Below are 22,298 nucleotides of genomic sequence, written 5' to 3' on the forward strand. Positions count from 1 at the left end.
CAGCACACAAGCTAAAAACCGACGTAGGAACAAGATGGAACAGCGCTTTTGAGATGGTTGAAAGGTTTTTAGAGCAGCAGCCTGCAATCTGTGCTGCTCTCCTCTCTCCTCAGATGAGAAAAGGTGGAAGTTCAGGTGACATCTGCACACTCAGTGAAACGGATATCTCCAATGCTGAGGAAATGGCCAAAGCACTGAAACCATTAAGGGATGCAACAAAAATCATGTCAGAGGACTCTATGCCCACACTATCAGTCATTGCTCCATTACATGCTCAGCTGCTTCATGACACCACACCAGACTTTGCTGAGGATGACGCACCACTTGTGCAGGAAATAAAAATGACCATTCATGAAGATCTCTCAAAGAGATACACAAGTGTGTAGATGAAGAACATTCTTCTGACTGCCTCCATGCTGGATCCTAGGTTCAAAGCCCTTCCTTTCCTCACCAAAGAGGAGCAACTGGACGTCCATGCCAAAGTGATTGCGGAGGCTGCAGCTCTTGAAGTAATTTTATTTATATTATATTTTTTAAAATGTGTAGAGCAAATACATGTGTACATTTTAATAATTTAGATTAATGACTACGTCTTTAAATATTTAACAATTTACAGGCATATGTATATAAATTGTATCTGATGTTGAAGGACTTGTAACAGGAAATTTAATGAGTCTTTTGTTTTGGCTTTTCTGCAGAAAGAGGTGGTGCAAGCTGAGGCTGAGGTTGGGGCTGAAAATACAGAGATTATGGAGGAAGAAAGTTCTCCTGCCCCTAAAAGAGCATCAGCACTTGTTAACTTACTTGGAAGAACATTTACTGAGGTGAAAGTTGTCCCCAAATCTGCCAGCACCAAAGCTGAAGAGGAGCTGAAGAAATATCTGGAGGCCCCCCCACTGTCTCTCTCAGAGGACCCCCTTCATTGGTGGAGTTTACATGAGGCATCTTTCCCTCTCCTGGCTAATTTGGCCAAACGCTACTTATGCATACCTGGCACTAGTGTTGCAGCAGAGAGAGTATTCTCTACTGCAGGGGATATAGTGACTGCACAAAGGAGCAATCTAACCCCACACCATGTTGACCAACTAGTCTTTCTTCAAAAAAACTTGGACATTCCTAATTTTGGACCGTAATCCCTCATATCTAGTGAACATTCTGTTAATCACTATAGTGTTACAGTGTAAAACATGTCCTAAACAGGAGTTTTAGCGTGACCATTGCCATGGTCTCATAAGAGTTAAATTAGGCAGAAGTTGTAACATGTTCTGATCAGAGTTGATGAAAATGGAGAAGTTATTAAAATGTTATACTTTTGACACTATAATTAAGCAGGAACTCCAGACTAAAACAACTAGAATGTTCTACTAAAAAGTTGAGATACGCATAGATATTTATGTTAAAAGTTAAAGAGTGGGAGCTCAAATATGTTATTGGCAGAAATTTCAGCTGAACACAGATATTTAATTTTGAAACTGTTGTCAAATGAGAACTCAAATGTTTTAGACACACATCTGAGATGCACTCAAATGTTTTATTTTTGTTTCCAAAATTAGTGCTATGTTTACATTTGTAGTCTCATATTGAGATTTACTTTATGTTTCTATTTGAATCTGCTAATAAGTGAGTACTTTAAATGTAACATTTAAACTTAAATTTGAGGTGTTCTCAAGTATTTACAACAGAAGAAGCGGGTGCTAATGTTTATGTGACAGTCATTTTTTTATTTGTTGAAGTTACTGGTTGAGTACTCAAAGGTAAACTTTGCAACCACAGAATCTTGAAAAATAAATAGCTTCTGTTAACAGATTGCCTTTGTGTGATTACATTTAAGAATCACTTGATTAAGCTTGTAAAGTTGCAATTTCTTAAACAAAACCAGCTGTCTAGTAATATAATTATTTGGCACCCTTTGTAATGTTATGAATCAAAAATCGGTTCAAATCGAGAATCGATTCTGAATCGAATCGTCACCCCAAAAATCGGAATCGAATTGAATCTTGAGTTGTTGTTAGATTCACATCCCTAATATATATATATATATATATATATATATGAGGACTTTAACACGTTAAGTATGATAAATTAATTACAAAAACATTAGGACAATTGAACAATGTGTGACATTTGTCAGTGCATGGTTTCTGGTACACCGACTAAACTGGTGAAGGTGTCTGAGCTCGGCTAACTTTCTCCTCCCCATGTTGTTATGACAGTGAAACTGATTTGTGCCTCAAGGATTACAAGGTTTTTTGAGGGGCTGCATGGGCCCTCCAATACACTCTCTTTTCTACTCTTTATTATATATATTTTACACATCTATTTATTTGCGGGCAATGTCAATGTTGCTCTGTCAAGTGAAGTTGAATGTGCATGTGGGTAGGGGCATGCTGGTGTTACACCAAAATCTGTGACCCATTAGACTCTGTGTCTGCATGCATGTCTTTGAAGATTAGTGAAGTCTTGAAAACTTGTATTTTAGTCTGAGTTCATTATAAAGCAGGCGCACATTCTGATGGCTATCAGAAATTGTGACCTAGACCACACCTCTTATAATATAGACTCTTCTAACATAATATCCAGACAGCTGTGAGAGAATCAGGGGGCTTCATAACAGGAGCAGGACATGCCCAAATAAGCAACTACAATAAAAAAAAAAAATACAAGCCCAAAAACCAGCAACTGACGATATTTGCAAGAGACTTAACAGAAAAACCAGCTCAAAGTCGCTGATAACAGGCAGATTTAGCAACTCTGCTGCCTTTCTCCGGCACAGTCATCTTTATCCCTTCTTTGTTTGATAGCTGGCAGTTTGCCGCTGGGCGGGAGCCTCATACACTGATTGGCTGAGTGCACCACATGGGGTGGCTTACCTCACATCCAATTGGACCGCATGTTTCCTGACCACTGCCGTAAAGACTGTAAAAGTTGCACCAGTTACTCAGTCACTTGTTAGTGACCTCTGATCTTCAAAGTGTGCAGACTATGTAGGCTACAGAGAGTCCTATGTTAGTCTCACACTTACTGTTGGTGAAAAGGGACGACCTACCTAGCCGATCAATATTTCCCATAGCAGCAACATAGGACGTTGAATCCCTTAAATCTCTGAAATTACTGTTTGCATATCATAAGACACTTTAGTGAACGTTAACACTGACCGAGTAACAATGTAAGAAAAAAAAGAAAGAAAAAGAAAAAAAATCTACCTGAGGCTCTTCTATTTTCCAGTCGGTAAACACTTCATTAACCCTTTTAAAAATTTACAAATATCAAATATTACAGAATTTTAATGCCCCCGTTTAACAAACACTTTTAATGTACTTGATTTTGTCACTTTTCTACTAAAGCGAGGTAAAAAAAAAATAAATAAAATTTAAAAAGTACCTTTTAGAGCTTTGTTGCTAATTTGCCGCTGCCTTGTGCGCAATAAATTCTAGGAGAAAAGAGGCTGTGCAGGATGCATCACCAGCAGCCTTTACTATAGGCCAAATGGAGTGCAGGTTTGTAGGGTGGAATCAGAGGCTCCTTCCAAAAGGGACAGTGCTTGGCACACCCCTATGACGTACATAGCCAACGAATCTTCACTTTGAAGTGCCTAGAACCTAAATTGAGACACAGCTACAAGCTTAGTGACTTCTGTGCTATATTTAGTGAGTTTTCAGACTCCACAAACTACTCTATTTCAACTAGCAACAAATCTATTGACTTTTTTCTGCTGTTATTGCAGACTTTTGGAAACTGACATACGGTTTACTCTTCTCAATGAGCCACGGTGCTGCCACAGGTCCCTCCCCTGTTCAAAAGAACACACAAGAGGCTTGGGGCTCACTGCACTCAGCTCCCAACTGCAGTCGAAGCAGGAGATGTTCACCTTTGCTCTATGACCAGACTCGAACATGCTGCAGGCTGATCCCACCCTGGCTTACTGTCAGATATTAATGGAGAGTGTAGAGGAAAACATTAAAAGTTAAAAATACTATAACATGTTGAAGACCCTTAATTAGAGAACAGCCAGAGCTGTTAGGTAAAGTATTTAAAATGGCAGTTTAACTTAAGGTCTATTCAATTTAAGCCAGGGATATTTAGTTTTTCTATTGTTTTGAATTGAAATGCAATTAAATGCATTTTTCCAGACATTACTAGAGCTTAGGTTTACAGTAAATACAATGTCTGTATTATTTCATTCACTAAAATCCACTAAAATCTATTTAAATAAAAAAATGTTGCTTTTTGGGCAAATTATATTATATATTTTATTATAATGCATTTAATCGAGATTAATAAATTAGATTATTTTTTTAATCGAGTCCCACCACCTACATTTCTCTTTGTGCATCAAAACCCATGGAAATTGGCAGAAAATTGTAATTTTGGATAAAAAGACATTGAGAAACTTTTTTTTTTTTTTTTTTTTTAACTAAATGCGGTTTTATCCTGGTGAATTTAAGTTTTGGTAAGACATTTTATGACTAGGTTTTACAAACTGAAGCATAAATTGGACCTTCTTTTGCTTCAGTAAATCTTGGTCATTGTGAGATTAAACTTGCAGTTTTGGAATCTGTGAGATGTGTGCTTTCAGTAGCGATGTTGTTTGTCTGTGTTCATGCCGTTGGGTGGACACTAGGAGCTATAATTTGTGTTTACATATTTTTTGGGACTTTGTGTACCTGGTCTTTTAATTGTTTGTTGTCTTAGCTCAGATTCTGGACGTCATGAACATGTGTGGATTCCACACATGTTGCAGACCTGATGTTACACCTGTAAAACCGAAAGTTAACCCCTTAGAGGAGAGTGCAGGCACAAGAGGTTAAGCTAAACAGTCAAGCTAAGAATGCAAAGGTAGAGAATTTATAACCAAGAAATCTGGATAATGAACCACTAAAGGTGCATGGATGTAAGTTTTTGTGCATAGTGTGAACATTTATCTGACCACACTATTTAGAAGCTGTGAGATTCTAATCCTGCTTTCTGTTTGTTCACCTGATGGTTGATATTTATCAGATAATGTTCCTTCTGTGTTTAGAAGGAAGCAGCTTCACAGCTTTAAATTCATCCTGCTGACTTTTTACCTTTTAGTTAGTAAATCCTGAACATTTCATCCTTCTTTCTCATAAATATGTGATTTTACATATATTAAGATATATTTTAACTTTTGCTGTTTAAAGAGAAAAATTCTGCTAAATATGTTTATTTGTTTAGTGCAGGGGTCTGCAGCCTTTACAATCCAAAGAGCCATTGTTCCCTCAGCCCAGCTAAATAAAACTTGTTTAGAGCCGCAAATGTTATGAGACCTTTTGAAAAAAGGCAACTTATCATTTTTTAAAAATCTACTATCGGAAATCTGAGATAATTTTTTAAGAACCATATTTTTATTTCAATTTTTTAGATTTCAAAATAACGAAAAACACAAAACTTTTGTAGTACAGACTTTTTTTTTTTATGGGACATGGATATTTGTGAAAAATTATGTTAAATAAAAAAGCCTATGCTTTCCAACCTAATGACAAGAAAAATAGATGAAAATTAGGGCCCAACCGATTAATCGGCAGGCCGATTAAATCTGCCAATATTAGCCCTTTTTAAAAATGGCCAATATTGGCCGTTGTTTTGCCGATTATACAGCGACTTATTGTTACTTTCTCATAAAACAGTAAATGCTGTTAATTTTCGGAGTCGTGCAGAATGATCACTGTTTTTTATCCCAACCTAGCATAGCATTAGCTAAGTAACCAGCAACTGCAGAAATAACATAAGGGGACAAAACATCTGAGAGTACAGAACGACCATCCATCACTCCGTCAACTGTAGGTTGAGGCATATTTTAGGAGGAGAGATGTGAATGCAGAGGGGAGGAGGTTTTATTCACTGCAGCACCAAAAACTTATTATTATTACAGTCTGACATCAGCCACTGTCATGATGTCATGTCTCCCTTAGTCTTACTTTGTCAGAAAATACTAACGTGACACAGGCTGTAACAGCAACTCACTTTGTGTTACAATTAGTGCCAGACCATTTGTGACCATTATATTTAAAATACAACTCTATCAAAGATGACATCTTTTTGACACTTGAGAAAAGCATATCTGGTTTTTATTTTGGCTCACATATGATATATGCCATGATATATTTCATGGCAAAGAAAATATTGGAGTAAAGAAAATGTCATTTAACATTAAAGGGCATCAGAAGGCTGCAAAATCAATGTTTGGTCAACTTCACTCATGTTGGTTATTATGGCATACACCTTATATATATTTTTATACCTGTACTTTAACCTACTTCTAATTTGCATCAACAAGAAGTACGAAACAAGATGTATTTAATTATTTATAGATAGACTTTTTTTAAGATTATATGTTTTAATTTCCCAGTAATTTAATGCTTTGTTGCATGTTTTGGGAAATTCTTCTGTTTTAAAGTGGTGGTGTTAGCATCAATAAACCAAAAATTAAGTCGATTCATTCATTATATATATATATATATATATATATATATATATATATATATATATATATATATATATATATATTTTTTTTTTTTTTTTTTTTTTTTTTTTTTTTTTTAAATCGGCATATAAATCGGTAATCAGAATTTTTTTCTGCCAAATATCGGAATCGGTATCAGCCTCAAAAAATCCAAATCAGTTGGCCCCTAATAAAAATAGTAATAGTCATTTTAGTGTCATTATGTTGTGAAAAATCAATGCAATTACTTCATGAAAAAAACTGAAAAATTGCTAAAAATCTGCATTTGTAATTATAGCTATATTTAAAAACTTACTTAAAGCCATTGCGGAAGATCCAGAGAGACACTTGCAGCTCCAAAGCCACAGGTTGCAGACCCTTGATTTAGTGTTTGTAAACCAAAATTTACTGTACTTTCTTCATATAGCAGTAGGCCTTCTTTTAGAGGAAAAGGCCATTTTGTGCGTAACAATGTGATTAAACGGGATCAAAAATTTTAATTGTTGCCCAGCACTAGGGCTGCAACAATTAGTCGACGTTGCTGACAATAGTCGACAACAAATTTAACTGTCGACTTTTAACAATACATGTAAAAAAAAAAAAAAAAAAAAACCTACACAGTGAGACATCGTCTTCTTTCCTATGTCTGCTGAAAAGGGCACATGCTCAATAAAGTCTGCCAGGGGACAAATATGGCGGCGGACCAGAGAACAAAACATCAGCAGATGTTGAAAGTCTGGGACAACTTCACATTATTTAATAAATAAAATAAATATTTGTGATATTTGTAAAGCGGACCTTGAGTACCACAAAAGTACGTCTGCAATGCTCGAACATTTAAAGAGGAGGCACGTATGACTTACATAACAACTTGCAAGATAACACCTAAAGGCTGAAAATGAAGTAAGAGCCATTTAACACTAGAAGTCCCAGGAATTTTGATGTCTCCCTAAAGTCCCAGAGAAGGGTCGAAAGACCTTTAGTCCAAACTGACGACTCTGCTGGCAAAAATTAGCATCTCTTCATTTGTAAATGCAGCCATTACCTGAGGAATGCACCCATTGCATCCAGCCCCTCCTTGTTACCTTGAAACGTCTGGTAAATTCTGTGGCAGTGGGGGATGGTGGGCTGAGGGGGATAAATAGTAGCTAGCTTCACCTCGAACAAATAGAAGGAAGCAAAATGCAGAGGCGGCTTACAACTCAGCAGGCATTGGACCTGATCCTCAGCGATACAAACCCTTGTGACTCAGATGGAGAAGAGATACAAATTCAGCTGGATTCGGACTCTGACTCTGAGCAGTCTTCAGGTAAGATTTGAAACTATTATTGAACTTTTTGGTATGACAAATTTCTTTCTTTCTGCTTTGTCCTGTACTGTGAGTTGCAACACTGGAATTTCTCCATTTTGGTACAAATAAAGGATTTTTTTAATCTTATTTCCAAAACATCCTATTTTCGTCCTCTGAAATTGTGAAATTGTTTACCTTGCAGATGATGAGACTGCTCCACTGCCAGAAAAGAGGGCTCGGTTGGGAAGTGAGAGGACAGAGATGGCTAAAGATGGCACAGTGTGGCATGAAGAACAGCTGGGGACATGTCTCAATTTCACCCCAATAGAACCATACGGCACAGATGGAGAGCCAACTGCTAAGGCCAGAAGAAGTATCCGGACTCGTCTTCAAAGCTTCTTCTGTTTTATAACACTTGAAATGCTTCGTAGCATTCAAGAATGGACCATTCAGCATGCACGGCAAAAGGAGCAGGCAGATTGGTTCATGAACCTCCCAGAACTAATGGCATTTATTGCAATTATTATCTTGCGGGGGGTGAAGAAAGTTCCATCACAACGTGACAATTGGTCAGCAGAGCTGGGAAACCCACGAATCATTGCTACTATGGCCCGAAAGCGCTTCCAAAACATCATGCAACACCTACGCTTTGATAACATGTTCACACGCAGTGAGCGAGTGGAGACAAATAAGTTTGCTGCAATTTCTAATCTGTGGGAATCTTTTGTCAATAACTGCATCAGATCTTATAACCCTGGTCGACACATCACTATTGATGAACAGCTTTTCCCGACAAAGACTCGCTGCAGTTTTCTGCAGTACATTGCAACAAAACCGGACAAATTTGGCATTAAGTTTTGGCTGGCTTGTGACTTGAAATCAAAGTACATTTGCAATATCCTGCCATATCTTGGCAAGGACCCCAGTCGTCCCAGTGGAGAGAGACTCTCTGAGAGTGTAGTGATGAGGCTGATGGAGCCGTTCATGGATAAGGGCAGAACTGTAACAACAGACAATTTTTTTACATCGCTGTCCCTTGCGCAACGACTGCTTAGCCGGAAAACCACCATCCTTGGCACAGTCAACAAGATTCGCCGGGAAATTCCTCAGTCAACTAGACTGAAGGACCACACTAAATTCACCACTCGAGTGTTTTCCACCACTGGTGCAACACTCACAGTATATGCGCCGAAACGGAAAAAGACTGTCTATCTTCTCAGCAGCATGCACAATGTGGTTGAGACTGAGAATACCACCAAAAGGAAGCCAAACACTGTCACACAATACAACACCACAAAGTGTGGTGTGGATGTGATGGACCAGATGGTGCGGGAGTACAGCGTGCGTGCAGGAACACGGAGATGGCCAGTCGCCGTGTTCTACAACATGATCGACATGGCGGCACTGAACGCTCATGTTCTTCATAAGGAATGCACCGGAGTGCAGGAGAGAAGAGTGGACTTCCTGGTTGAGCTCGCGAAAGAGTTGGCCAACTCTCATGTGAGTCAGAAGAAGGCACATAAGGAGCAACTGCTTCAGCAGCAACCTCCCACACCAAGCCCTGGGAAAAGGGCAAAATGTCAGGTCAACCATCGATGCAAGAACAATTGCGCAACTGTAAGATGTGTTGACTGCTACAAATACACATGTGGCAAATGCAGGATGGAGATACCATGGAAGTGCCAAGCATGTTTGGACTTAGCACAGACGGACTGCTGAAAGAGCAGAAAAGCCATTCACACAAGGGCATGCCACTGTAGCCTTGTGTAAATATTTGTGAAATTGTTTCATTACTTGCATTATTTTAACTGTTTTGTTGTTTTTTTTATGACAAAAATAAAAAGCATTGGAAAAAATTCACAGTTGTTCTTTTATATCTTTGTCATGTTGACATTTATGCCCTCTTGACTTAGACACTAATGCTTCTGGATATTTTACTCACAGACCCTGCCTGTACCACCACAATCAAAAAATGTTCATTTTAAATATTCAAAATTGTTCATTGCTTGGGCTTTTTGGACATAAGGTACATGAACATTGGGTTAGAAAGTTTGAAAAATTGGTAAAAAATTCTGAAAAATTTGTATTTTTTCATTTGTATGAAAAGAGGAGAGCTGGACCTTTTAAAGTGATTTTTTAAAAAAATATGAATTCATCATTTTGTCATATCATTCTAAATTGTTTGCTTTTTTATTGAAGGCCCACAATGATTATCTTTTTTTTTTTCTTCTAAAAGCACACAAATGTGTCGAGGAGGTATATATCATATATCATATCAAATATATTTTTAATTATTTGAAATATACTAGAATGCAGGAAAACCTTTCTGAATCTGTTTGAGGTCTACTCCAATCTCATACTCAGGGGACCAAGCAGTGTCTCAAGCCAAGCTTTGGGCAAAAGTTGACAGTCCAGTTTCAAGAGTCTACAGTGTCTCCCCTAAGTATGCGCCCTCCTGGGGTGTGCCAGTAATTGACTCGTCTACAAACAAAAGAAGCTGTTCACAGCTTAAGACAGGATTTTAGCTAAAATCCTACTGGTCAATCGACCCATCTCTGGGTTGTAAAGGTAGAAAGGTCAATTGACCCCTCTCTGGGACTTCTAGTGTTAATAATTATGAGATACATAATCCGATTAGTCTACCAGTCATTTTAATAGTTGATGACTCAATGACCATGAGAATAGTCATTAGTTGCAGCCCTACCCAGCACTAATAAATACCATCACATTCAGTTCCTCCAAGATGAACAGCAGAGAACATTCAAAAGAGGCTTTAGGATGAGTTTTTCCATCTAATAAATTTATCACAGATTTTATTTTTTGCACAGCTCTTTTAATGACAAATGAACTGTCTAAGATTTCAGGGGATTCATGAATATTATATAAAATCCTAATCAGATGGCTACATTATCATTTTTCACCAGGGGTGACTAATACAATCTCCCAACTATACTAATCTGCGAACAGCAGTCAGTCACAAAAGGCGTTTGTGTCCAAATATCAGTGCTCTCACCATCAGATGCCCTCTCTATATCAAATGACACGTCTGTTATTTACATGGCATTTATTACAGCACAGGGGCAGAAATGCCTGAGTGAATAAACACAGAAACCATCCTCTGTCTGGACAGCCAACACTCCATTATCATGGAGGAGCAATTGTTGGCAGCCACTGCTAGATAAGTGCTACAGCCAAATGTAAGAGTGTGTAACTGTTAAAAGTATCCTTGGAATAATTCTTCAGATATGGTTTAACGTCACATGATATAGTATTTGGTCTTGTTTTTTAGAGTAAATTAATTACCTACTGCTTTTGAAATGAGCCCCTTCTTATTGATATTTAATTGTCTCTATATGAGTTGCCTCTATTTGATTAGTTATTACATGATGACACAATAAGTCTGAGGAAGTGATTCCTGAAAACTATAACCCTACTCATAATGCCTCAGGGGTCCTCAGTCGTTACTTCATAGAGAACATTTAGACTCAGAAAATAATTAAATATGGAAATTATACTAATTGAGCAAACAAATTTTTACATATGTATATTTTTACAGATATATGTTCAATAATGAAAAAGCCATTTATGGTCAATTGATCAAATGAAATCAATTCATGAGATCAAAATCAAATTGCCAATAGCATAGCTGTAAATGTCCAGTACTTGAAGGTTTTAACTAAATATGTTTGGGTGTTCTGACATACAAGTTTCAGCTGCAGGGAAACAAACAGATAACTCAGAACACATCAGCAGCCCTTTCCACTGAGCTCAACACATCTAAGAAAGATATGTCTCTCTCCATGGCTGCAAGGTCAAGGACAGAGAGAGAGCTTGGCAGCCAGAGTAAGACCTTCCTTCTTACTGCGGCCAGTCATCATCAACCATAGTGACTGGCTGAGCTCACACCTTCTTCTGGATCAATAAAAACAGGATCATGGGTCTACGCCAAGGTGAAGGAATAAAGATACTGCCCTTTTCCACCATCTAAAACAAGAATAAAACCAAGGGGCCTCTGGTAGGCAATGGAATTATAACCTCGTAAGAATATGGAGCAACACTCTGACAGATTCAGCTATTTTTTGCAACATGTAGTCTGAGTAAATTTTAATGAAAAAATGCCAAATGTAGCAAAAATATTGCTTACCGGAAAAAAATAAATAAATTGGACGCAGCACTTTAAGTTTCATTTACAGTGCAAAATAAGTTTTTTCCCCCCCATGTTTTTTAAGTCTGACACTCATTACTTACTGCTTGTTCGTTCTTTTACAGCAACTCCTGTCCACACAAAGAAAAGCATGAAAAAGATGGATTTCATAATTGCACTAATGTAATTTCAAGTGTTTTCACCTGACCGCTTATGTGACTTTAGTAAAATTATATCGCCATGGTAACCACCAAAAAAAGGATGACGCAGAGCCATATTCTCCACAAAACAAAGCTTATATGAGTGAGGTCCTTCAACAAAGAGCTCCTCATCTGTAACGGGAAACATAAGCAAGCCAATAAACATAAGGAAAATTTCTGTCTAGAGAACTGATTGATGCACTGAAGAAATGGAGTAGAGGAAATGCTGAGAAGGTATTTCTATATTAATTCACTTGCTCAGGAGATGTCCGTGATTGTTTTGAACCTTCACATGCTTTCTGTAGCTACAGCGCAAGCTACATTGGCAATCTAATGCTTTTTCCCCCCTCCTTAAGTGCCCTGTTGCATTAGTAGTTGAAATTTGTCAGCAGTTTTGAGCCTGATAGTGCACAAGGGTATATTAACTGAAAAAGGCAGAGAGTTGTACAAAGTCTACAGATTTAGAGTGGTGATATATAAATAAGAGGTAGTAGAAATGCTCATCATAGAAATGTTTTGCTTCAGCATGGACATTTAGACATATTATAAACAAAATCGTTGTATAACAATTAGTGCTGGACAACTATTTCTAATCGAGATTAATCGCATGACATTTTTGCAATTAATAGCACCGTTGTGCACAAAATGCCATTTTCCTTTAAAAGTACTGCTTTAAAGAAAATGCAGTAACTTTGGGTTTATAAACACTAAACATAAAAAGCTTTTGGCAGCAGTTTTCTCTTTACACAGTAACAATTAAAATATTTGTTGTAAATCTCACCTTAAATATTAATGTGATAAAATCAAATATTTATGACAAAGAATGATGAAATTTTTAGGATTTACTAACTGAAAGGTCAAAAGTCAGCAAGGTAATTTTGAAGCTGTGTGAAGCTGCCTTCCTTCTAAACACAAAGCGAGCAATATCTGATGAATATCAACCATCAAATAAACAGATAAAATGCAAGATTAGAATCAGCACGTCTAGATTGTGAGGTCTAATAAATATTTACAATATGCACAATAACTTCCCTTCATGCACCTTTAGTGGTTTATTATCCAGATTTCTTACATATAAATTCTTTAACTTGACTGTTTAGCCTAATCTCTTGTGCCTGCACCCTCCGGTACCAGGAGTTAAGGGGTTAACATCTGGTTTGACGGTCTAACATCACGTCTGTAATTGTAACTATAGACATGTATGGTATCCACAGAAAGTCCAGAATCTCAGCTAACAGCTCAGTAAAATAATTTCTATGACCACCAAACACAACGAGACAATAAACAATTAAAAGATCAGATACACAAAGTCCAAAGAAAAATATGTAAACACAAATTATGGCTGCCTGTGTCCACCCAAGAGCACGAACACGGACAAACGACACCTCTACTGAAAGCTCACATCGCACAGATTCAATGGGTGAAAGTCTTGAGTCAAACTTATGATGCTGAAATGGGGATATATGGGCTCTGTGTAAAATTTTAGGTTGCATAGCTCTTATTTTATTTTATTAGGGATGCACTGATACCACATTTTCGCTAACCAAGTACAAGTATTTACATTTATGTACTTCCAATACTTAATACATTTGAGTATTAATAAATCCCATTGCAATTCACAGGTATGGAGTGTGGACCAGAATGCAGCGACTGAGTGGTTAAAAGTGTGATACATCATAATATCAGAATCTTCATAAATAAGAAGGATAAAGTGTTTTTTGGTGGATTATGTTCACAGCTGTGACAAGGTACCTATTTTGACAAAGCGTGGGCTGGAGATGGGTTAAAACAGTGGCCTTTCTGTGTGGAGATTGCATGTTCTCCCCGTGTATGCTTAGGTTCTGTCCGCGTACTCCGGCTTCCTCCCACTGTCCAAAGACATGCATGTTAGGTTATTTGGTCAGTCTAAATTCTCCCTTGGACTGAATGTGATTGGTTGTTTGTCTCTCTGTGTTGTCCCTGCAATTAATTTCGTAGAACAGGGCAAAAACTACATGTTTAAGCCAAGAAGTGTTGTTGTTTGGGATTCCTTTTAAATACCACCAACAATAAAAGTCTAATGATACATGATTAGTTACTAGGGATGAGTAATAATTCTCATTTCCTAAAACGTTTGTATATGTAACTAGTTAATTCCCAACGGGTTCTAAATGCACACAGTGCCATGGAAGAAAGGAACAGGAGGTAAGAAGTTGCTAAATATGCCAGCTATTTATCTACTATCAGTGGTGGTGCAGTCTAGGAGTAGACTGGACTCCTAGGTAAAAAACCAGGAAAAATAAAGCAGCTGGTTTGCTGCTGGCATTGGCATGCTTAACAAATCCTTCCAGGGTCCCACCTGTGCAAATAATTATGGCAGATAGACACATTCCTTCATTGTACCTGTGTTTTTAGTACTAAGTCTATCTTATGAGCATGCTCTCTTGTTAGTGTGCTGAAAATGCTACTAATTAAAATGCTGTAAATCTACATTTGCATTGAAACCCTCCTTTTCTGAGAGTATTTAAAAGCAAAATGGCCCTTGCAACAAGAACTCACAATGTCAGTTTTTCCAAGAATCCAGACTGTTGTTACAAAATGTTTAACCATTAGCATATTTTGATAGTGTTCAAAGTTTAGTAATGTTAGTCAAAAGATTTCTTAGATTCTGAAATAGACTGAATTACTCATACTATAACACAAAATACTTAGTGGCAGCTAATATAGAGCTCAAGAAAATGCATGTAGAAGGACTCTTGAGCACCTATTACTTTGAAAAATTAGAAAATGTAGTAGCCTTTAAAGGTTAACAATGGTATGAAATGTATTGATCTGTATGAAGAATATGGAATCTTTATTTATGCTTGACTGGACCTGACTGATTGCACTCTTTCCCCAAGCTAATCATTGGTAATGGTAAAAGCTTCCTTAATGGTACCAATGGGAATTTCAGTAGTCATTTCTTCTGCACTACTGCTTTCGATCCACACAATGACTGAGAGGACGTTGATTATTTCAGTAAGGTGAGTTGGTGATAGGACTGTGGCAGCGATTCCCAGCAGACAGGGCTGGAAGTACTCAGAGGGGCACTGGAGAAAATTGCCATAGCAGAGCTGTTCAGTATTCAGGGATTTTGAAGGAGTTTTTATTTTTTTATTCAGTTTACCAAATGTGTCCTTTGTAAAGAACTCAGGGGTTGTCTTGCATTTTATAAACTAGTTACAGCCACTGAAGCATAACAATTGTCAATCATATATTAATATTTGGTTTGATCTGAATCCAAGAAAATCTATAAGACTATAAAATGACATCCCCTTTGCAACAAAGAGAGCAAAGTTTCTCTGCTCAATTAAAGAAAAAACAGAGAATTAACATGATATAATTTGGAGGGGAATATGTATACGAACTCCTGTTTGACAGCTGAGGATGGGAAACCCCCGTCTGGTTACACATAGTGCAGTAAAAATATGTCTGCATGTCGTAAAGGTACAGGCGTTGTTTTTCTGAGTCATACAAATTTAAGTCTGAACTAGACATACTTTTGTGTTTATCAACATAATTCATGCATTTTCAAAAAGAAAAATCAGGGATGTATATGCAAAAAACACAGAGGAAAAGGCACAGTTGTATGCCTTGCTCTATGTGCCTTTGTCGTTGACCAGACAATGCCCTCAGAGGTTCATAAAAATTCAAGTCACACTCACAGACAACGTAGTGTCACCGAGCAGGAGACAAGCATCAGTACTGCTAGCTTACAGCTAACACACGGCGTTAGGATGAATGAAGCCGGCGTGAGTGTGACAGTTACCTTTCAGCACCACCACCACTTCGTCAACAGCTGCAGCCTCCCCCTCCACGCCACTGCAGGTCGGGGGCTCGTCTCCCTCAAACAGCTGGTTCACCTCTCCCTGGATATCCGAAGGGCGCCGGTCGCCGTCGCTCTTGGAGACAGTGAACCTCTGGCTCATGGTTGTCACCGGTAAGACTAGCGACTGGTCTTCTTGCCACGGTGCGATGTTACGCGGACGGAAAAAGACAACAAAAAATGCCCACGCCTTTCCTTTTGTGAGGGTCCACTGTCACAGTCAAATAAGTTTACCACTGACCACTCTGTCCTGAACAAATAGCCGCTCTTTATCGGTATATTAGATGTGTAATGTCGAGTGGACCATCTCATCAACCGGTGTCCGCTGCCTGCCGCGCACCTGGGTCCTAAAGCCGATTATACACCTTCAGTAGCGCCTTTTTAACGTAGACACGTTTATATTATAACACGGGACGTTTTGTGGTGTTAAGGTTAAAGATTAACATCTATACTGTTTTTCTTGGTACATCACCATTTCTAATACATCTGAACGCGTTTTGGATCTCTTTGATTCCAAGTTGGCGTTGCTAGGCAACGGTGGAACAAGCTAAAGATCAACTGTCACTCACTTTACCATCAAAAGCAGATCATCTGGTGTAAACCTTAAGCGATTTGCCACAAATAGACTCATTTCTGGAAAAATACTATGAAGGAAAACTTGTTAAAGATACATGAAATGCTGAAAAAACAACAGCTTGTTATACAGGTAGAAAATGAAGTTGCATCTGAAGCACTAGTACCAAAATTCAATTTAAACGACTTGTACGGCAGAACTTTTAGAAGATTGCTAAATTTCTCAGATTACTAAAGTGCAAGCCATCCTAAATTCTAGGAGCTAAAAACTGGGATTTGTTTCATAACTTGATCTTGTTACCTTATCAAAGAGAAGTCTGTTTATGCGTACTTTTCATTATTACGACCTCAGTGTTTCATATTTGTGCTAGTGTGAGTTGCTTACTATAGGTCTAATTAAAGTAAACTTCCTTACACTGACATTTGGGGGCCTGTATCAGCAGGCCAACAGAGAAAGGGTTCACTGATTTATTTTTTACTCAAGGGATTTGGTTACGACTTGTCCGATATTAGAAAAGTAAGAGAAAGTATGCTAGATTCTAAGTAAACAAATAAATAATTATTGTGCTGATTCTTGCATTTCCTTTGACTTTTATTTAATTGCAGAAAGTAAAAACTCAAGATATTTCAGGCAAAACAGCAAGGCAAGTTTATCTGTATATCACATTTCATGTTCATGTTTTACATCAAATATTCAAAACATTACAGGGAGGGTGTAGAAGAAATCAAACGTACCGCCATGCACATTTTTTAAATTGCCCCTTGGGGACAAATAAAGTGATTTGAGATAATTAAAAACAATAATAATGGTGAAAAATATAAATTAAAATATCTAAATGCTATTTTTTGCTAATTAGTTCAGTCCTTTGGGAACAGGGTCAGATAAAAATCAGTTACTCTTTCATGAATAAAATTATTAAACGTTTATTATTACATAATAACATCATTTAGCATTATTTGTACAATATTATCATCTTTTATTCATCACCATAAACTGGCCCATGTTTGCTGAACCCATTTAAAAGCAGCATGTGGATAATAAAGAACTGAATCTGTTGTGCAAGTGAAGAGCTCTGAGAACATGTTTTTCAGTCTTTGTTCAACCACAGGTGCTACGTCTGGAGACTCAAAGTCAGTATTCCCACAGTTTCCTAAGTCTGTGCAGGAAGCAAAAAGGAAAAAATTAAAAATAATGTAATCAGAGAAAACATCACATTGTTTCTTGGCAAATGAGGTAAATGTGTATCTACACTGGTACTACTAAAACACTGCAAACAAATAAAATGATAAAAATCACTAAAACAGCCTATCTCTGCAATATTACTTTTTCAGATCACTTCTATGAGACAAATGCTGAAGATTCAATATGATATAAGATTTAGAAACTCACCGTGATCTGAACCAAAGATCTGGGGTTTGTAGAAGCCAAGACATTTTGCCTGTTTCTCAAACTCTTGCAGCTCATCAGCAGTAATGACTGGTCTTCGACCTGTTGAAGAAGTGACACATTCATGATTAAGTCTTTTAATTGAATTTGCACTGTATTTACAATTTACAAATACTAGCAAACTATACTTTTCTTTCTTTCATAACAAATATAATAAGATGAAGATGAGGACACAGCTGAGTCCAACTGTAGCTTCTTCGTACCTCCACTGTGGATGTGGCTGCTGTCTAAAACTTACATTGAGATATACATGCAGCACCCATTACTGAATAAAAGAGTAAGAAAGGCCATTAGGTCCAATCAGAGGGACAGCTCATTATTTAGTGAGTCTAGGAGTTTGAATTTGTTTCTTTTATTTGTAAGCTAATAACGGGGCTTTGAATGGGATTCTAATGAGTGGACTTCAACAGAATAGGATGCTTCTTCTTGCCTGTATGTTTTGATGAAGAATTGTGCTTGCAAGGTGGACAGAACAGCACACTTCTCTAGGATAACCAAGGGAAGCCCTAGCCCAGGTAGACAACTTACAGACTAGTCTTGTTCACAAGTGTTGAAACTGTATGAATGGACCATTTCCTGTTGACTTAGGATCCAGGTCTGAAATTGGAATCCTCCAAGATTTTAGCTGAGATAAATTGCTGGAAACAACTACAACTACATCAATCACTGGTTAGTATAATAATTTTATAAATGGTTAGGGTTATGGTTAGTATAGCTAAAAATTATATATTACATTATAGAAAATAATATAACAATATCAAATGATATATCATGTAATTTTACTGATAATGAAAATATAATGATATTTAAGTCATATATGAGTCATTGATCTAGGGTGTTATCTACTGTGTAATGTTATTATTGAAACAAAACATCTGAGTCCCTGTAACAGCTACATTTCTTTGTTGAAACACTCCTACAGTGAACAATTGTGCAAACTATGTTCACATAGGTGTTTTAGGTACGCTCAAGCTCAAGAACCTTTATTATTCCCTGTGGGCAATTAGTTTTACAGCTAATAGAACAACATGTATAATAAAACAACAAACACATTGCATGACAACAAGTCATTTTAAAACCTAATTGCTGGCTTTTCTCATTGACCTCACCCTGTGCAGAACAGTGAGGTTATTTAGGGCTATGCCAGCTGTTTTACTGCACACCCTGACAATAACCAATATTTTGTTTCTATTATTACATGCTAAAAGACCAGCAGCACATAAAGTTAAAAGTTAATAAGGCAAGATTTACACACTTTCAACCTAAATCACTTTTTGCCACTTATTTTCTTATACTTATGTTGTTCTTACTGAGAAGTACAATGATCTCAGTATCGTTCTCTTCCGATATAACAAGGCAGTCTGGACATCCACTCTGAAGCAGCACACCTTTTTCTTCCATCTTGAGATCTGTTGGAAACATTAGAGGAGTTGCTCCAATGATATAAGGCCATATCATCATGATTATAAGATGTCATCATAAGGTGTTAAACATTATATATCATTATTTATACTATTCTACATTACTTGGTTATCAGCAAATAGAAATATTTGTCAAATTGTAAAAATATTGCAAAACATAAACAACTAGAAGTACTCAGAGAGTGCAGACCTCTGCTGCCATAAAGTCACTTCCCTGAGAAAAACCACAATCTTATTTAGAATCATTGACTCTGGGAACTTACCCTTAGACACCAAGATGAAGCAAATGACTTTAATATTCTTGATGTTACTGAAGAATTTACATTTTCTCTAATGGCGGCAATACCATAGTGTCATCTTTTAATTATTTTTTCCTTATTATTTATTTATTTATTGTTTTTTACAATTATTCTGGGTATCATCTGTTGAGTTAAAAGCTCTAATGACAAAATTATCCCTATCTCCCTTTGGCAAAGGATCCTTGAAAAAAATGCCTGGAACCAGACGGTGGTTCTGATCATCCCAAAATGTGATCACTTGTTCCTTATTTCATTTTTAACATTTCCTGAAAATATAATCAAAATCTGTCCATAACCTTTTTATTTATGTTGCTAACAGACTAACAGACAGATAGACAAACCAAAGCTGCCATAAACATAACCTCCACCTTTGCAGATGTAATTGTAGTGACCTCCAATCATTTTAAAGTGCCCAAAGGGACTGCAGTAGTCATAAAACGTTAAGATGGATCAAATCTAAGCATTTTTGAATAATTATAACACCAACACAGAAGCAGTTTACGTATCAATGAAATTCTGCAGTGTTACAATTTAATACCCAGAGAACAGGATCAACAATGCATACACATTCTTAAAAATTCTTACTTTTTTGGCCATCAGTGTTATACATGGAGTTGACCGCGTAGAACAATTGGAAGGTCTCACTATCACAAAAAGTAAACCTGTAGGGGAATTATTAATTAAAAAAGAAAAAGAGGAGTATATCAGCAAACTGAAAACATAAAGTGACGTCCGAACACATTTTCCCAAAAAATTATAAAGCTTCTAAAATGCACCAGAACCCTAAATCTTTCTAGGTTTAAACACATTTTAATTGTGTTTAAACACAAATAGTACAAAGAAAATTGTTTTTACTGTATTCAACTTGAATGACCAAATTTATTATAAGCTGTCATATATTAATTAAGAGTTGATCAGTTATGATAAAGACAATTTTGGAAAAATGTTTTGTACTCTGTGAACATTTTATGTGGACATTCATGTGAATAAATGGACTCATTTTTAGAAATGAAAAAAATAAAAAATTTACGATTTCAGTGTAACATTGACGTCATAGTAGTGCTGTCTCTCTGTTGGGGTGAAGTCCACATGAAAACTTGGAACCAATAAAGAATTAAATAACACTGGTAACCAGCAGTAGGTTGTGGACATTCCAATAATGTACCATCTTCCAAGCACCTGGAACAACAAATGAAGGCAATTTTGTCTGTTTCAGTGAGTTTGTACATATTTTGAATAAGTTAAGCATTTCAGAAAAGATCTTGCTCAAATGTTTCAGTATTTTTTTCTGGGAAAGCACTTTGAAAACTGCAGTGTTATATTTAAATGTGGAAAGAGACTTACATCTGAACCTTGGTCTACAGTTTTTGTCAGGTTCTTACACTCCAGTGGCGCAGGTTGGCACACTGAGATGAGACTCAGCAAAACAGCAGCAACGCACACAGTCTTCATTCTGGTTCAGTGAGTGCTCCTCCTGTCTGTCATGCTTGTCTTATATTTATATTACTGACCAATTATTTCTGTTCAATTCACCCACCCCTCTGCACACTAGCTAAATGTTAACCACAAACAGCATCATTTCCAGTAAGCCTTTATATTTACATGAACTCTTATATAACCAATGTTGTTGATACACTGATAAAAATAGTCACCTTGAACTACTTCAAAATGGTTTTGCAACTTTTGGCATCATTTTCTTTTCTTTTTTTTTTTAACTTGTCCTGTCCAGCATTGTAACAAACAGAATGATGGACTGGCTGCTGTGTTATGCAAAATAAATTTGCTCTGTCAAGAAAAGCTTTATGGCTGTAAGGCTCCTCTTGATAATCTCATTTTTTTTTTATTTCTTTATTTCTATAAATATATAGTTTTGTCTTATTTAGTTATTATTATGCAATTTGTGTAATCTTGCTGGACCTGACCTGAGGGGTCAGAAGAAAGGAAAAAAAGGACAGAAATGGAGAGAAATTAAAAGGAAAGTGGAAAAAGGAAGTAGAAACATAGATACAGTGGATAGAAGCAACAACCTTTCATTTTAACACCAGACAACCAACTGATACACCTGTACAGAAACACAACAGAGAATTTCTCACAGCTTTTACAGGTGAACTAAGCTGACAATCATCAGGAGTTAACCAAGACAACAACAGCAAGATGTAACACAACAACAACCGAAGTACAACCATCTACCACTCCTCCCATCCTCCTCCACCCTCACCACCCCCCCATCCTTGGCCCACCCACTCCAATACCCTTCCACTCATCCACCCATACCCCATTCTCCCCCCACCCATCTCCCTCCACCCACACCCACCTCATCGACCAGAGGACGGCGAGCCCCAAATCTAGCCCCCACCCCTATCACCCTCTGCCACCCTCCCACCACTCCACACCCATATGATGTAGACTGGGCACCCTCCAGGGCCCGCAGCCACCCAGTCAGCAGAACCAATATGGAACCCGGCCCCTGGTGCAACTACCGCCCCTACCCGTCCCCCACAGCGCCCAGGAAACAGGAGGCCCCATTGCCCTCAACTTCCCCACTCATGACTGTTTGTGCGTTGTTTACGATTAAAATTGGGGGGGTAGTAACCACGCCGTGCTGGGAATGAGGTC

The 22,298-nt window shown here is 37.4% G+C and overlaps 2 protein-coding genes across 7 annotated transcripts in view; both read right to left on the bottom strand.

The window, feature by feature from the left end:
- slc12a5a (solute carrier family 12 member 5a) overlaps window positions 1–16,452 on the bottom strand; it is a 171,665-nt gene extending 155,213 nt beyond the window's left edge. For 3 of the 4 annotated variants that reach the window (XM_041981370.1, XM_041981369.1, XM_041981367.1), the window contains exon 1: window positions 15,886–16,451. In XM_041981370.1, the coding sequence (XP_041837304.1) occupies window positions 15,886–16,045 (160 nt within the window). In that variant the 5' untranslated portion in view covers window positions 16,046–16,451. Of the gene's footprint in view, window positions 1–15,885 lie in introns of all 4 variants that reach the window. The other variant, XM_041981368.1, reaches the window with a different exon arrangement.
- A 1,013-nt stretch (window positions 16,453–17,465) lies between these two features.
- Window positions 17,466–21,237, bottom strand: LOC121637324. 3 transcript variants are annotated; one of them, XM_041981407.1, is made up of 6 exons: window positions 21,027–21,237; window positions 20,713–20,861; window positions 20,268–20,344; window positions 19,273–19,374; window positions 17,906–18,004; window positions 17,466–17,666 (listed from the first exon to the last, which is right to left on the bottom strand). In XM_041981407.1, the coding sequence occupies exons 1-6, from the start codon at window positions 21,132–21,134 to the stop codon at window positions 17,500–17,502; spliced, it is 702 nt and encodes a 233-aa protein (XP_041837341.1). In that variant the 5' UTR covers window positions 21,135–21,237; the 3' UTR covers window positions 17,466–17,499. The 3 variants fall into 3 exon arrangements, with proteins under 3 accessions (XP_041837341.1, XP_041837339.1, XP_041837340.1); XM_041981405.1 differs by having other exon boundaries at window positions 17,466–17,672; window positions 21,027–21,162; XM_041981406.1 differs by having other exon boundaries at window positions 17,466–17,672; window positions 19,273–19,371; window positions 21,027–21,153.
- Between the last annotated feature and the right edge of the window lie 1,061 nt (window positions 21,238–22,298).

Source organism: Melanotaenia boesemani, chromosome 3 (assembly GCF_017639745.1).
Source record: "Melanotaenia boesemani isolate fMelBoe1 chromosome 3, fMelBoe1.pri, whole genome shotgun sequence".
Taxonomy (NCBI): Eukaryota; Metazoa; Chordata; class Actinopteri; order Atheriniformes; family Melanotaeniidae; genus Melanotaenia; species Melanotaenia boesemani.

Excerpts from the sequence above, each read along its gene's own strand:
- LOC121637324 (XM_041981405.1), bottom strand. The coding sequence starts at position 21,134 with ATGAAGACTGTGTGCGTTGCTGCTGTTTTGCTGAGTCTCATCTCAGTG. Across the intron at positions 20,862-21,026 it reads CTGTAGACCAAGGTTCAGAT|GTGCTTGGAAGATGGTACAT; the intron begins GTAAGTCTCTTT and ends TTGTTGTTCCAG. Across the intron at positions 17,673-17,905 it reads GATCTTTGGTTCAGATCACG|ACTTAGGAAACTGTGGGAAT; the intron begins GTGAGTTTCTAA and ends CTTCCTGCACAG.